This window comes from Pieris brassicae, chromosome 4 (assembly GCF_905147105.1).
Source record: "Pieris brassicae chromosome 4, ilPieBrab1.1, whole genome shotgun sequence".
Lineage (NCBI taxonomy): Eukaryota > Metazoa > Arthropoda > Insecta > Lepidoptera > Pieridae > Pieris > Pieris brassicae.
The window spans coordinates 15,915,339-15,932,065 of NC_059668.1; the positions used below are offsets into that span (position 1 = coordinate 15,915,339).

Sequence of the window (16,727 nt, forward strand, 5' to 3'; positions counted from 1 at the left end):
CAATCAGGGGCTTGAGACTAAAACACCTTTCGACAGGCGTGACCCCCTAGAAGAATTTGTATAGAAATGATATTAGCTCACGCTTTACCATGTGACCTATTTTTATACAAATTTGTTTGGCGTTGGTGGGTCCCGCCTGCCGAAATGTGATTTTGTCTCAAACCCTAGAACATAAAAACGTTTGGTTTTATTATAATAAGGACATATATAGGGCTAACTTTTTGATATTAAACTTCTTTCGAATTTCCTGAAGTCAATGTTCTTATCATTTTCATTTATTTTCTTATTTTTTTAAATATATTTTATATATAATATATTTTAGTTTATACTTTTAAATTGTTACTTGCACTTTTTGTACTTTACCCTTAACAATTATATTGCCTGGCAGACATCGCTTGTTAGCGATAAGGCCGCCCGTTGCATCCCCAATAACAATTTATGTTACCTGATTTAAACGCAAAGTAACGAAGTTAAAATAAACAAAAAATATTTTTATCAAATCATTATTAATCTAATGTAACATTTTCTTACAAATAAATAAACGTTAATTATATATTTATTTAACTCATTCCAAGCAAAGTTGCCACCATCGTGTGTAACATTATCATATAAATAGTATTTGTAAACAAAAAACGCTTTTTCTGTTGGCGTTTTGTATGCCGTCGTTCCAGAAAACAGGCAATATCAAAATGATCTCTTACAAATAATTAGCCTATATAACGTTGGTGAATGCATTGGTAACATATTCCGGAAATGGTTCGCTTATAAACAATTAAAACTCGAGTTACATGTATTAGTAACGGTAAAATGTAAATCTATTCACGTACAATTTACATGTTTAAAGCCGTGTCGAAAAATGTTTGTACTGAAGCCAAATTAGTGTATTTGAATCGGTTATACAAATCTATTTTTGAAAACATAGGTATTGGTCTAGAGATTATGGCGATATCGGAGAGCGTGAATTTGCGCTTGATTGGATTATTCTATTTATAAAAAATAAAGTGTTATTAAGACTTATCTGTATAGAACTTAAAAAAGATTTATGGAGTACAATTTCATGTCATGTTATACATCGATTTCCATACGTCAGTCACGTGACACAAAAACGTCACAGATTAGTCTAATCGACGATAACGAACCATGTCAGTAAATATTAATTTTGTTTAAAACTATCTTGTGAATTGAATTTCGTCGGAGAATGCTTATGATAAGTATATGTGTATTGTTTAATTTAAGAATGATAATTAACACGCAAAAAACTTGAAACTTGTTTACGTACTTACAAGCATGGCGTTTTGACGGGTTCTTGAAATAATATATTAATAGTCTTACCGATATATATCAATACAGAAAAATGTATATCTATATGCTACATTAACTATTCAGCAGTATATTTTAATGAATTAAATTATTTATGTATTTATACCTATGAAAAAACCTTACAGCAGAGTCCTTTCTAGTGTATTTACAGTGGCGTAAAATATAACAGCAAAAAAAACACGACATAAAAAGGATAATGTAAACATCTTTGACCCAATACATTTAAAAGTAGGTACCAGCGAACCACAAAAACATTCATCGTGGACTCATGCTAATGCGTTCTACAATTTCACAGAAAATATTCCAGAAATCGAATTCAACACAAAGAAATTTATCAGCTCAACGTAACGTAAGGAGTCAATAAACCCTTATAAGAACCCAATGAAGATTTCGTATGTTTCTGCTGTCCGTACTGTATTTTCTCCATTTATTAAGCAATACAATTTTAATATATTTATAGCGGCCGCAATACTTGTTTACCAGCCCTAGTTACGTAAAGTGATTGATTCACTTACGGTCAACAGATAAGAACATAAAATCTTTCCGCGTCTTTAAAGGAAACGTATAAAGACAAAGTATGAAAGTAAGTGATGCTAAGTACTACTTTAACGAATATCAAACCTACTGTATGGCGAATACGAATAATTCAAAAGGCAATGTATACATACATACTGCTTTTTAACAAGATATTTGATAATTGAAATAAATTATATTTTTTTGTTTAAAGTACAACATTTCTTACTTATCATAGGTTTAGATGATTGTTTTTTTATGTTTGCACAATCGCACAGGTCGAAATAATCTTTTTGAGGCGACTGTAGATGGCTTTAATGAAAGATACTTTTAGGCCAGTTTTTCCAGCTTCGGAATATGAAAATATGTATTCGTATTCATTGCATAACTACGAAAATTCGATGTACTCTCCAATTCTTCCTATAATAGTTATCTTCCATCACAGCAGCATTCATAAACATTATTTTTAAGTTATTTATTTTACAGAACATGTATTATTATACAACGAGAAAAAAGTACGCTTTTAACTCGCTCGCTGACGCTTCTACTAAACTTAAAAGAGTCGCCCTCAGAGAAGTCGTGAAAACTATTAAACTGCGTGAGCAAGGGAGGAATGGAACTTGCTGACGCTGGACTCTACTGTACTCTAAACAGGCCTTTAGGGTCACAAATTATCGTCTATTAATTCCGTGCACTTCATACAGAAAGTTACGGGTCTTTAATTCCTTTAATTTACAGCATATTGGTATTTTAGCAGAAGACATAATAATAAAGTATCTGGATACTCAAATCGTTGATTCGAAAGTATATCTATAAGATGGTTCCATAAATTTGGACTGAAGTACCTGACTTCGTAATCCCATATCGGGAACAACAAAGGAAATTACTCTTTGTAATATATTATTACTCACATATGTGTTAAGGAGCAATCATAACACAGTTGCGTCATGACACACGTTTTAATTTTATGATAATTTATTCAGTCTATATTTAGAAAAAAATCTCTTATGATGTCAGTCGATTAAAGTTTTAAACCTACAATTTTTATATAATATCTACCTTTTTCATATAAATACAAAACAAGTGACAACTCTACAATGTCAAAGAATCCTCGCAGGTGCAGGAAATGGATCGCGGCTGCTTTCGACTTCCTGTCATCGATCGCACTTATTCATCAGCCATGACATAGACCTTGAAGTTCTAGCAATTCCTGTCACAAGACTTGGTATTTTCGATACTTTGCGTAACTATAAATTTCGCTTATTATTACTAATTTTTATCATTTATAATGTTTTTTTTAATCCGTAGTATAAAGGCACTTGTGGTAGTAATCTAAATACTGAATTTACCTTTTAGAATCAACTGAAAGCGATCGAAAAAAGTTAAATATATTTAATCTATTTTCTTTCTTATTTTGCTTACTTGAGTTGAGATATAATGCTAAGTATAATTTCTATATTTCAAAAACCAAAACATTTATGACAAAAAACCTGTTCAAAACGTCGTGACTCTTCCGGACTAAGCAGGTACTTATTCTCTAGTAGGATTATAAATCATGTTACCTCCTTTTTCTTTTTGCATAATAGTGTATTCTAAAAGATTATTAAACATTTACAATATTTTATTTTATCTGTTATAACTCTACACAATAGCAAATAGTAGATATACTGAATATTCTGTTAATTAAAAACAATTATTTCTTATTTTTTTGCGCAATTTCATCTGTATACAGTCTATAGCGAAGCATCATCTATGTGTCATCGTTGTGATATTTCTTAGTTTCAAAATTTTTTTCACAATATGTAATTGCAACAATAATAGTAATAATACTCGATCGCAAGACACGTGACGAAACTCCATCTATTTTCGTATTTGGCATGTGGCCACACCGCGCTAACATAGGTAAGCATTATCCCAATGTTTTTAAGGTAACTATAAAGTAATCATGAATTAATGTAAAACGAATTTGCATTAGATCACGCCATCTGTTTCATTGAGAGAATGTTGTTTAGGGATAGAGTAAATCACTCCTAGTCCTCTGTTTAACGTAACCGTAATTATTGAACATTGTCTTTGTTAGAAGTACTTAATCTTCGTCGTATATATGGTGTAATTCATTTGGCTATAAATTTAAAAAAAAATATTTTAATTATCTATTTGAAAAAATCTCTAGTTTATTAATAAATAAATACACTCAAACGTCATACCGTCGTTAGAAGACATCATTGTTACAATCGTTCCTTTGTTAGAGCGCCATTTCCAGACCATTATTGAGTCTTTAAGTTTTACAGAGTTGCAGAGTGTTGCCTCATACAATATACATCGACCCTGATACATGCGAAACGCGTCATAAAAAACGTAATGACATTTCTATATTAGAATGATGCCAAATCAAAAACATAGGTGTTAGCCTAGGTCAGTTTCTATCATAAAATACAAAGTTACTAACATAAAATTATAAAGTATCACGGCATAAACAAAATGTTTTTAAAGCAGATTTTGCCGCGCACCACCACTATGTGGAACCAGCCACATCCAAACCAATTAGACTTAGGGTCCTTCAAGAATACAGCGTTCCAATTCTTAACAGGCCGCCAACGCCCTGTATGACCTGTATGAGCGGCGGTATCACCTAACATCAGGTGAATCTCCAGCCCCTTTGCAATGTGACATGTGACACAAACTAGGTTTCTTCATGGTGATGATACGAGCGAAGATCTAATTAAAATGTAACTTTGTAACAACCGTTCGAGTGTAATCGGCTTTGATATAATGAGATTATGGAAGAAAATAGTCGTTGTGGTTACTTTCCACGACCTCAGATTATTCAAGTTAAAGGCCAAGTGGGCATAACATTGATTTTTTAATTAAAAGTGCAATATTAGCTACGTTATAGTATAAAGTGTTTACACAATTCATTTAAATTGAATTAACAAACCCGTTCAAATGACGATAGAAGCCAGGAAAATGCAATCAAAAATAGTATGTTTTATTCTTATTCAACCCATTATGTACAAAACCTGAGAGATATTTAAACGTACAAATTTATATTTTTTAATTCTTATATATCACTAATCCATACACGTGAAAAAGAAATTATTATATAAAATTTAGTAATGTATAGTAACAGTGCGTATAGGTGTATTATTATACTTTTTAAAATATATAACTTTATTAGCTACGAATTATTATTTAAGGTTATTTGTCTAAATAGAGGGCTAAATATATCTATCCTTTCCATCTTCTATCAACTTTACAATACCACTATAATTATAGTATATTTGCAGACATAACTGCCACAAGCTACCACTGGACCGACACTGGGTGGACCTGCAGCTAAAAGCCAGCAATTGGCGGGGAATGGCACGTGACAGGAAGCGCTGGAAGTTTCTTAAAGGCCAAGACATATTCACAGTGCCAGCTGAGTAAGTGTGATATTTGCAACCAACTTGGCTGGTTGGTATACTCTATATATCCAGGTCGCTACGGTATACAAAATAATGATATAAAAATAAATAACTTAATAATGTGATTATGTCAAAGATTCATAATGTTACACTATTTCCTCATTCCACGTTTAGCCCCGTTTGATGGACCCCGAGGTCAAGGTGTCCGAGTCGTTGGCACTACACCAGATGCCAGTGACAATGTGAGCCCACTCATGCAAGTGACATTGAGATGCCGCCATAGCGAGATAACACGATCAACAAGATCGATCAAATCACAGTTTAAAAATATAGATTATTCGCAATCACATTTGGTGACTTATTAAAATAAAATACATTTTGACGGTAGAATTTTTTTTTAAACGATAGGAGGCAAACGGGCAGAACGCCACCACATGCTAAGTGATACCGCCGCCCATTTCCAAAGAGCTCCGATTCCGGCCTCTAAATATTTCTAAAGCGATAGATTTTATTAAAAAAATATATTTGTAAAATTACATGGATATCGGAAAGAGTTCGTGTATCAAAATCACTATTCCAATCGAATCTGTTTAAACTAACGTAAAGTTAAAAATATTTGAAAAAGTAAAATTGATTGCTCATTTTGTTGTTTTGAAATTTATTACCCACGTGAAATTTTTACATCCAGAAACCGGTTAGTTAGTTTAATTGTTTAGGTCATTAAGATTTTTTTACTGCTGCTCTAATACTGATAATAATTAAGTTTTATTTCCTTTATAAGTAGGATCCAACAATTATTTGATTCCTTTGATGAATTGAATATTTGGGTTTTAACAGACTTCATTAAACCCGAGGAGCAAGTTTACAATTCAACATTTATTTTTTATTATATTTTGTGAGAAAACTGGACTGAAGATTTAAGAAATCACTTCCACAGAATCACAAAAGAAAGTTGCGGGCAAATTATTATTTGTCCTTTAGATGAAACGGAAGTATTCGAAATTGTATGCAAAACAACAGGAACTGGATGATATCACCAGTCCAGAATGGCGATGGTTATTTTAAGATCGGCATTCCGGTGTTTCTCAGAAAACCGGAATCTTGGCCAGCTCACCTTGTCACAGCCACGTGGCGGAGTCCTGACCATTTGAATCACCACAATATTTACATCTTAGAGAAAAACGGAAGTAACAAATGTAAGTGCATTCTTTAAATATCTTTAGTAATAAATACATTTTTAGGAACTGGTTCTGCACCGTAAGAAATATTTTTATCAAAGGCTATTATTTTTAATGGTAGCTAATTATTTATATAAATGCACATATATATTATAAACCCAGCCTACTTCTACGCGTAAACCATATACATGGTATTCTTAAGTACATATATGAGTTATATACAAAAATTAGTATACGTAATTAACAAAAACATTATTTATTTAACATTTTATATACAGAAACAATAAATTAACGTCATCATACTCAACGGTCGAACGTCATTAAAATAATTAGGAGTTGCTTAGTTTTCAAATATTATTTCTTACGACCTATTCATTTAAATGGTTAAAATAAACTCGTATTATGCTTTGAGAATTTTGTATATAAATATTTAACAAAACGTTTTTTAACTGTAGGATTTGTATTATATATATATAATATAAATAATAATATTATTTGATTACCTTAACAAAAGTCTGGTTTACTTAACACCCTTTTTTTGGTAATTTACGCCTTTATTTTAACTGTTTTATGTAATTGATTAATGTAAAAAACTTTCTTCTTTTCTGCTCTGCTCACAGACGTCAGAAGCAGTATCTCTATTGGAAGTACCGATCCAGATTGCAAACGACCATTACAAGAAAAGAATAACTATATATGACCATAAAGAATTTTAAAAATAAAAATTCCACGCAAAGAAGATCGGAAATGCAACGAATACATCTGCTGTTTTGCATATTATCTGCGGAATCTTGGTAAAAATACAGCAATGGTAATGGTTTTATGTTATAGCTGCAATGCAGCGTTCATACAACTGTAACATGTTTAAGTACAGACTATCGAAGGTGAACAGGCCGAAAGGTTGACACGATGCCAACCGCGTGCGTCGAAATAATAAACACTGCGCTCAACATCAAAAAACAGGCCGATTTTAACCAGTCACAATTTTCCGTAAAGCTGTGTACATTATAGCTCGATTTCGAGTCTGATTAGGAGGATAACTCGTTTTCATAATACACCATATATTGTGATGTTCGTTTTGTTGTTCTAATATAAGTTTTGCCATAAAAGGCAGCAAGGAAATAGGCAGCATTGCCAAATTATAAGGGTTTTTCGACGATACGTTCGTTTACGATAGTTCTCGCCACAATATCTAATTAGGTAGTTACATATTTTAAATTAAAACAAAATGATTTTACATGTCCTGAAACAGCAAGTGACGCACTAATGGACCAACTTGCAATCAGTAAGGAATTTTGTAACAAAGATTTGCAATTATAATTTACGAATTAAGTACTAATTAGAAATTTGCAATAGTTAAAACTAAGAAATAATTTAAAATAAGAATCTAAATTGGAATAATTTTATGATACAATCGTAACATCGATAAAAAGGCGCTGGTTGCAGAATAATAGTTTCCATGACTGGGCTCCACAGAATCATTTGATAGAAAAAAACAATTAAATCAACACTTGCGATACAATTGTTCGGCTATTGTTACCAGAGGCTAATTGTGATGCAGCATACGATGCTGAACGCATACGCGTTGATGTCGAACACAAGGACTTGTTAAGCAAGTTTTGGTTTTTTGGGATTTTTAACGGACTAAATGATTTAAAAAGTACAAATATTTAAACAGTTTTGGAATACAAAGTCCAATTAGTTTATGTTTTTCATTAGGGCTTATTTATTTAACACAGTTTCGCAAGAGGAACTAGGCGCAATTCTGTATATTTTCTGATGTCGGGTAACATTGATTTGTACAAAGCCAGTTATTACGTGTTCTATATCCATAAGCGTTAGTGAATGGGAGCACGTGTTGACAGCCATTGGGTTGGTTTAAGGTTGCATAATAATTTATTCGCAAGGTTGATAGCGGTGAAAGAGGCCCGATGTGCAATAATAATCGGTTCTCATGTAGGTACATTGAATATAATCAGTTATGTACGAAAGCAGTCTTCACAATAAAGATAAAAATAGATGATAAACTTGTTTGTTGATAAGCAAACCTCAATTTAGCTCTTTGTAAATTTCGAAAAAGCCTCCACTCGTCATCTTGCGCTAACCATTTAAGGCTTTTAATAATTAAGCTCTCGGTCACGTACTTGTTAACGCACTGACCGTAAACTTTTCGGACAACCGATTTTAGTCTCTAAACCTAGACAAATATAGATCAAACTAGCATTTCACACGGGCCTTGTTAAAACAAGAGCGTTTGAATGAAAATGTTCTTCGACCTTGACGCGTCATCTTATCTGGGGGCAACAAAATCTCACAAACATTCGGCGATAAGTAAATAGATATAACCTTGAGGATAATTACGTGCGATTTGGCGATAAGGCTCCACATAGGTTAAAAAGGGAGCGATAGTTGCGAACCTTGAATGCATTGCATAACTATAGAGCACTGACCTGCGTAACCATATCCCAATAAAAGCCGTCGAGCATGGATTTTCCATGTTGATGTTGTCGGCAGAGGGCTGGCCAAAGTGAGGCCCGGATAGGGCTGTTGATGGGCCAGGAGTTCTCTCTAATGATGAGCTTGAGGTCTCGCTTGCGGCTCTGTTGGATGAGCGGTTGGATCTCTTCGTATGTCTTGAGGGGTGCTTTCTTGCCTGCGAATAAGGGTGAAGGTAAGCACTGCGTCCAGACAGTATTGGAATCATTGGGAGCGAGGCTCTCAGCGCTTTGCGCTCGAAACGCGGCGGGTTCTATGTACATCGCAATGGAGACGCGCAGCACATGCTTTCGGTGCGCGCGCGCATGCGGCACTGCCGCCGGCGGACGCAAGCTCGCCCAGCCTCCGGAAAATGCGATAGCGGCAAACACCGTCACACTTCGATTGTTTATTTAACCCACCGAATGTTTTCTTGGTCGATAAGACCCTTATACATAAAAAAAAATTAGTTTGTGACTACAGAATAGGTTAAATGTTAAGAGATTAAAATTGTCTACTACTACAACTCTATAAATAGGTTCATTTATATAAAAGCTAAGTGAATATAATTATTGAAAACCAAAAATTCAAAATCATTATATCATCACGACCAAAAACTCACATCTAAATAACAATGTTAAAAGTCCATAACACAAAAATAGGCAATGAATTATTGCACAAACGCATTCAGTATTGGACATACGCCAAACGAACAAACACCGTACTAAGAATGATTTCAAGTATTTGCATTCGAGAAACAATAATGTCGAATGATTTATGCAACCCTACATAAAGCGTATTGATCGCCAGGTATGGGTGCATCCAGAAATACCTTAAATGCAATCATTTATTATAATTTACATATTTGTATCATGACTTTAGAAAATTATTTGCTTATTCCAAACAGCTAGTGCCAAGAATTAGCTACAAAGTAGGACTTATGGGTACAAATTTCGTAATGCTCAGTTGTGTAACGTGTAACAAAGTTAATAATGCTATTTATAGCATTATTTATTCACTACATTATAAAAAAGTAACAATAATAATGACTATGTTTTTCTCCTTATAAACGAATGGAACGACGAATATGTGTCAGAATATACAAGGTTAGAATTACGTTCGGTAGGATCTTCTAACCTATATTCTAAGAAACATTTTATTTTATTTATTATTACTTTAATATAGGTAGATTTAATGGATATAATAAAGGTTAATATCATTATTCTAAATAAAATAAAAACTAATATAACTATCTATTTCTTTGGTATCATATTCTTGCATATAAATAATAATTATAAGTAGTAGTATATTCAAGTATAGTGTATTTAAAATAATTACAGTTTATAATGCAAAATAAATTAAAAAATTATATCGGTATCTTTGACCACACCCCGCATTGCACAGTTAAATCTTACCACAACTGATAAGGTGAGGTTATCAACGCCGCACCGATTAGTGTTCAAGTTTAATTTAAACCGTTTGTTTGGACAAAACAGCAACTTTGTACTATTTTAAACTCTTGCTTTTTATCAAGCAATTTATTTTTATTTATTATAACATTATAATGTCACACTCACTAATTAATATATTGTTTGAATGATAATTTTACATATATAACCTTATATATTAGTGTCTATAGTTTTTACAGATGTGAAAACTGCATATACGGCCTATGTGCTAGCTAAATTAAAAAGTATCTTTACTTTAATCTAAGGCTGAGAGATAAACCGTTAAAATTTATAAAAACAACTATATTTAATGAAACTAGCTGTTTCCCGTTTTTTAATACTCATTAATCAATTAAGAGTTTTATAAATCAACGTGATATATTCAATAAGTCAATAATATGAATTCGATTAAGGGTACACATATTAGTATTATAAGTTCAACACCAAACTTCAGATTAAAATTTCATATAAATCAACCACCTATATAGAGCAAGTGTTGATAAATTCCTTTAATTAATTATCTTTATTATACCAAGAATTATTATTCTTGAAAAAAATATTTTAATCATAAATAATAATTCTTGATAAATAATTGTTGCTAAAGTTTCTGTTCTGAACTGTCGTGATATTTGGTGTCGTTGCAATGCTATTTGATCTTTTTTTTTTAATTTGACAACACTGTTCACGTTATCATAGTTCGATAGTAATCACCTTAATATTACATATGATTTTTTTATTTATACATCCTGTATGTAATATGTGAATAAATGATTGAATAATTTTATTAGATCGCATTGCCAAGTTCTCTTACTGCAGCGACTACTGCCTTAGTTGGTCATCGTGTACATATTGAAAAAATATATTTCAGGACTTAATTATTTTTATAAACACAGTAAGACTACGCAAATTATGTGTTGCAACATTTTCTATACGTCACTTTGAAAGCTAATCTAGAAAAAGTTAGGTAGGACAATATTGAAAAGGAGGGTAGTTCTGTATACGCAAAATTTGAAGGTAATTAAAACAAATTTAAGTTACAAATTTCTATTCACCCGCTACCCATTGTTTGTTGAAGATAGCAGCTTCCCAATTTAATTGTTTGGCTTTTGACCCTTTGACAATTCGACCATATATAAACAACGATATCGTCAAAAATATTGCTAATTGATCTAAATTATTTTTAACTATAAATCATCCGTGTAACGAGATATATTATCATTTATGACTCATAAGACACTATCAGTCATAAGTCGATTTGCGTCACATTGTACAACACAAACATTTTATTACATATAATTAGGAAAGGGACCATTTTGTAATTAGATTCAGTACTGATAAGTACAACCGAATATTATTTATAGATAATCAATAATGAAACGTGGCGCGATTAAAAAAAATGCTCTATTCTGGAATATTACGGATCTTATTACAGCGTCTAAGTCGTCTTAATCTCATTCACTATTTTATTATAAAATATTTTAAAGAATTGTACAATTCCGCTACAAAATTCAATAGCCAATAAGGCTAACTACGGAAGCAAGGAACGAATGACTGGGGCTTTTAGAAACAGTTTTTATTTAAAGAATTCACACCTTGAAATTAGGTTCAAAATGTTTATGTGTTAACTTTACTACTTTACTTTTACGTTACTTTACTTTTGGTTACTAATCCATCATTAAACGAACCTTTTGAAATTGCCATCAAACTTAAATTGGACAAAGCATAAAATTGCTTCATGGTTTATTTATTTTAATCGAATTAAGGATATTTTATTGAATACGTTATTTTCCTTCGTAAATTTGACTTGCAAATAATTTATAATGTCGTAAAATGAGAGCCTTAAGCCGTATGAATGAGATAGGATTAAGCGATAGAATAAGGAGAACTTCGGCGGTGTGGAATGGTATAAAATGTATTTTCCTATTACAAAAGATGAAACATGAAGGTTGTAGGGTCGCTTCATATCCTAACATATAGGGTAGTACATAGTTCAGCATCTGTTATATTCCTTTTTTTATAGAACAGGGGTAAACGGGCTGGTGGCTCACCCGATGTTAAGTGTTTATAGAAGAAGTTTCTTGTTAAGTAGGTCGATGTATGATATGTCGATTTTTGCCAGCCAGTCAGTTTTCCCATATTTCTCTTCACTTTACAAGTTATATGTACATATTATATACTGTTCCAGGAATATAAGAACAACGGAAGAGTATCGGGCCACCCACAACAAAGCGTCTGTGTATTAGTAACAATGAAATAGTGAAATTTATAAATAATTAAATATAGAAAAGAAATCTACGATGAACAGGCCTGGTTAGAAAATCAGACGCTTTAAACGTTAAGGAAGTATTATAAGTATAAATTAAAGTTAAGGTGAAACATTAAAACTTAAAAATATTTTACTTAAACAGGAAAGGCTTGTAACAAAAATACTATATACGAAATTAATAAATAGTTCTAATGTGGAATATCTTATAGTTTATTTAATTACTATTATAATAATAATTGTTGCATACGTTTTCACAACTTTTTAAGACCTTCTGTCGATCCGAAGTGGTGGAGGCGTGATGACCTGTTATACTGGTACTGGTACCTTTAACCGGCATCAGTCTCACATAAACTAGCATTTCCCTCAATAGAAGAAAGAAAATCATTCATTCATAATAATAAATAACTGTAACTTGTTTATGTATGAAGTTTTTATGAGAAAAAAATAAAGATTATTATTATTATTTAATTTCGTTGGCAAACAATGACATCTACCGAGGTAATCGGAAATCGTGATGCAATTAATTGAATCACAATGTAAACAACATTAACATACGAGTTAAATATAGATGTCGCTAGTACATTTAAATTTACAATAGTTTTTTTTTCTTATTCATGTCAGATGAATGTTATTTTCTAGAGGGAAACAAAACACAGGCGCCCCTAGATGGGAGCCGGTATTTCTGTATGTGTGCCCCACAATGGTCTAGAACCAACCCCAGGATATCGGGTTACCAACTACCGAATCAGTCAAGGCTAAATACCTAAGAAAAATGACACAAGCCTAGAAGGCTTTGAAAAAAAAAACAAAAATCCAACTATATGTTTAACATTATGTAGGACACTATGAGTTATTTTTACGGAATCGTGAAAACGGTACCCAATATTATTGATGAGCGATAACAATGTCCTAAAACTTCGTTTGCATTGAACTCATGTACATGCCATAATTAAAAGAAATAATATATACGCGCAGTAATAAGAAATGGCAATTAACGGAATTACATTACTAATTACACTTTTTGCGATTGCGATAGGTCAGCATCAATGTCAATACTTCCACCTTCCTAGGGCCTTGTTTGCAAACGCGTTTTATCGCATTGACTGTAAAAAAGCACTTATACATGTTGTGTTTGGTTTGCGGATAAAACTTTAAGAGATATAAACACGAATTTGATACATCATTCGACGTTTCAACAATCATATGTTGAGTGAGACTGTGATATCAAGTTGATAGAAAACTATTTAATATTATTATCAGCGTATCTAATGTTGCCATATGAATACTATTAACCTGATGTAAGTATTTACAATACTCTGGAATTTTAATAAAAAATAATATTTCCTTAAAGTCAGATAAATAAGTCTTCTATAGTTTACTGTCGCGTTTATACACTTCTTAAAACATTATCACTAAATCGCAGACGGAAAGAGGGTAGTCCAAAGATTATTACATCCATTTTGCACAATGTGGTGCTGTGTGCAATCGGAAGATTCGTACCTATTTCTTAGCTTCTTTCTATCAAGAAGAAGCTTACGTCGCAATGAGATTATGTTGTTATTAGTACCGAATTTTTACATACGAGTACGAGTTTGACATACCAGAGATTTTAGAATTTTAAATATGGGGTGGAGTTTGAGCTGTTTTAAATCTCAAATAAAAGGAAAATCTAGTTTGAAACAGAACGTTTTCTTTAAAACAGTTCCCCTAAATGTATCTGAACACGCGAATTCAGTGGTTAAGAAAAACAGATTGTTTTCGGTTGACAATCACAAAAGTTAACTTTCTTACAAAATATCCCTCAAAATTATAACTCTTATATCTGAAGTCACGTATCGCCTTATCAATATAGCGATTATAAAAAATATTGTAACGTTTTCTTAACATAATAATCTTTAAGATTGAATCATCCCCGAATGATTCAAAAACAGCAATGAATTTTCAATTCTTTCCGAGAAGGATATCAAGGTTTTCCAACATGAGGAAAAGATTTAATATTGCGTTGCCAATAGTATAAAATCTTTGTTTACTAAAATAAGTCATACGATTGTCGAAAGCAGTTCGAAGCCTGCTGGAAAATTAATAAAGAGAATAAGACTACATATTAATTTTGATAAATGAGTTATGATAATAGTCAGAGATTACGCTCACCTAAAAGTGGATATAGGAAAGTGTAAGTAACTACTAACCACCAAGTGTACTGACCAAATAATACACTTGGCGGTAATTACATAACTGCCTACAATATTCAACACGCCATACGATTAATACAATTTGGAGAAAGTTAATCTCACTTAATTTTGAAGCTTTCCATTAATTTCGCGTAAGGTAATTACGGCTTGGCAAACCAGTGGCCACTAGACTTGGCTACATATAATTTAATAATAATATCTTCATATTATATCAATGGATGGAAGACTACGTTACCGTTAAATATATTGCTATGTATTTTTATTAGTATTAATGTTAAAAAAAATCATTGGCGCTGCAACTTTTTAGGTTTGGACGCCAGATTTCTGTATCTATTTCATGATCATGAGTTAATCGAATAAGCAAGTAGGTGATCAGCCTTCTGTGCCTGACGCATGCCGGTTTCCACACGATGTTTTCCTTCACCGTTCGAGCTAATGTTATATGTTCACATAGAAAGAAAATCCATTGGTGTACAGCCGGGGATCGAACCTAGGACGTCAGGGATGAGAGCAGCCAGCTGAAGCCACTAGGCCAACACTGCTATTGCTATATATCTATATATATATATATTTATATAAACATTATAAAATAAATCGGAAGATCTAATTCTTAAACGTACTTTAAAATATTACAAAAATAGTTTTCTTGTTTTTTGCAAAGTGACAGGAGATTGATAAGAATATATTTAAAAATATCTGAGGCGGACAAGGCTTTTATAACTTTTATGGTTAAAACGCACTTTTAGGTGGAAGATATTCCTAAAAAATATTTCTTTTTTTTTAAACTAAACTTTACTTTTTTAACTTTACTGTTGACTTTAAATAATCACAGCGTGTGACATATAAGTATTCTCTTAAAATTCTTGTCTACAAAGTATTAAACAACAAAGTGTTCTCATGAAAGTGAGTACTTCCTTTTCAGTGATAAGAAAATAAACAACATTAATCACATCTTCATAGATAACAATATCAAGAGATTCTTATACAGCCTTATCTATTTATATGTACTGCGATTTGAAAAATCTTTTCCGATTCACCTACCCATACCCACATCATTCGTTCCGTAGCCGCAATGAAAATTAATTAAAAGTATAAATCGAAAAATTTAGATAATTTTTGATGAAGATATCTGAACGTCTTCCACGTCATACAAAAATAATTAGAATTGCATAATTTTAACTACATCATGTCTACTCAACACAGAGTAAACACAAGAAGACATAACGAGACGAAATAGTACCTTATTTAAAAGTGTCAGTGAGAGTGAGGTCAATTAGTCAAAAGCTACGCCGGAGTCTACAATTTTAACAAAAATTACAACGTACGTTTTAGGGATTACGTAGATTTCTTCGTGTATTTACTCATAGTACCTTATGAATCGATCATTATGATCTGGTATCTGAGCCGGGACAAGTATGTTTTATATTTTTGTAGTGTTTCTTGAATATTTTTTTATTAATTAATTTAATAATATTAGTTATAAACCAGACTTGGGAAAAGCCGTTGGTAAAATATTTAATTAAATGCATTTTATGCACGCAGCGTTATCGCTTATGAATCAATTGAAATCTTGGCTAGGTTATGGCACACTGTGAAGTATAAACAATTGAACGTGAATTACGTATCGTTGTTTCACAACAATTCCTCATTCATACAAAATTCAAAGAAGCTATAGTTTTAGGGTAACTTAGTAACTATAGTGACGTAAACGAAAACATCTGGATTTTATTCTTAATATGTTCGTTATATTTTTTTTAATTGACCACAACGTCGTGACAATAATATACTTAAAACCTTAGATAGTCATCATTTAGGATAGTCAGTATTATTCAATATTACACTCTAAGATAAACTAATCATAGATAGCTATTACTTAATTTAATACAAATATTTCTATATATATATGCAATAATTTAAAAAAAAACTTA

General features: G+C 32.0%; 1 protein-coding gene across 7 annotated transcripts in view; it reads right to left on the reverse strand.

Annotated features, from left to right (window-relative positions):
* LOC123709125 (GTPase-activating protein skywalker) overlaps window positions 1-16,727 on the reverse strand; it is a 58,356-nt gene that overhangs the window by 39,082 nt on the left and 2,547 nt on the right. For all 7 annotated transcript variants that reach the window (XM_045660262.1, XM_045660263.1, XM_045660261.1 and 4 more), the window contains exon 4: window positions 8,869-9,071. In XM_045660262.1, the coding sequence (XP_045516218.1) occupies window positions 8,869-9,071 (203 nt within the window). The remainder of the gene's footprint in view (window positions 1-8,868; window positions 9,072-16,727) is intronic.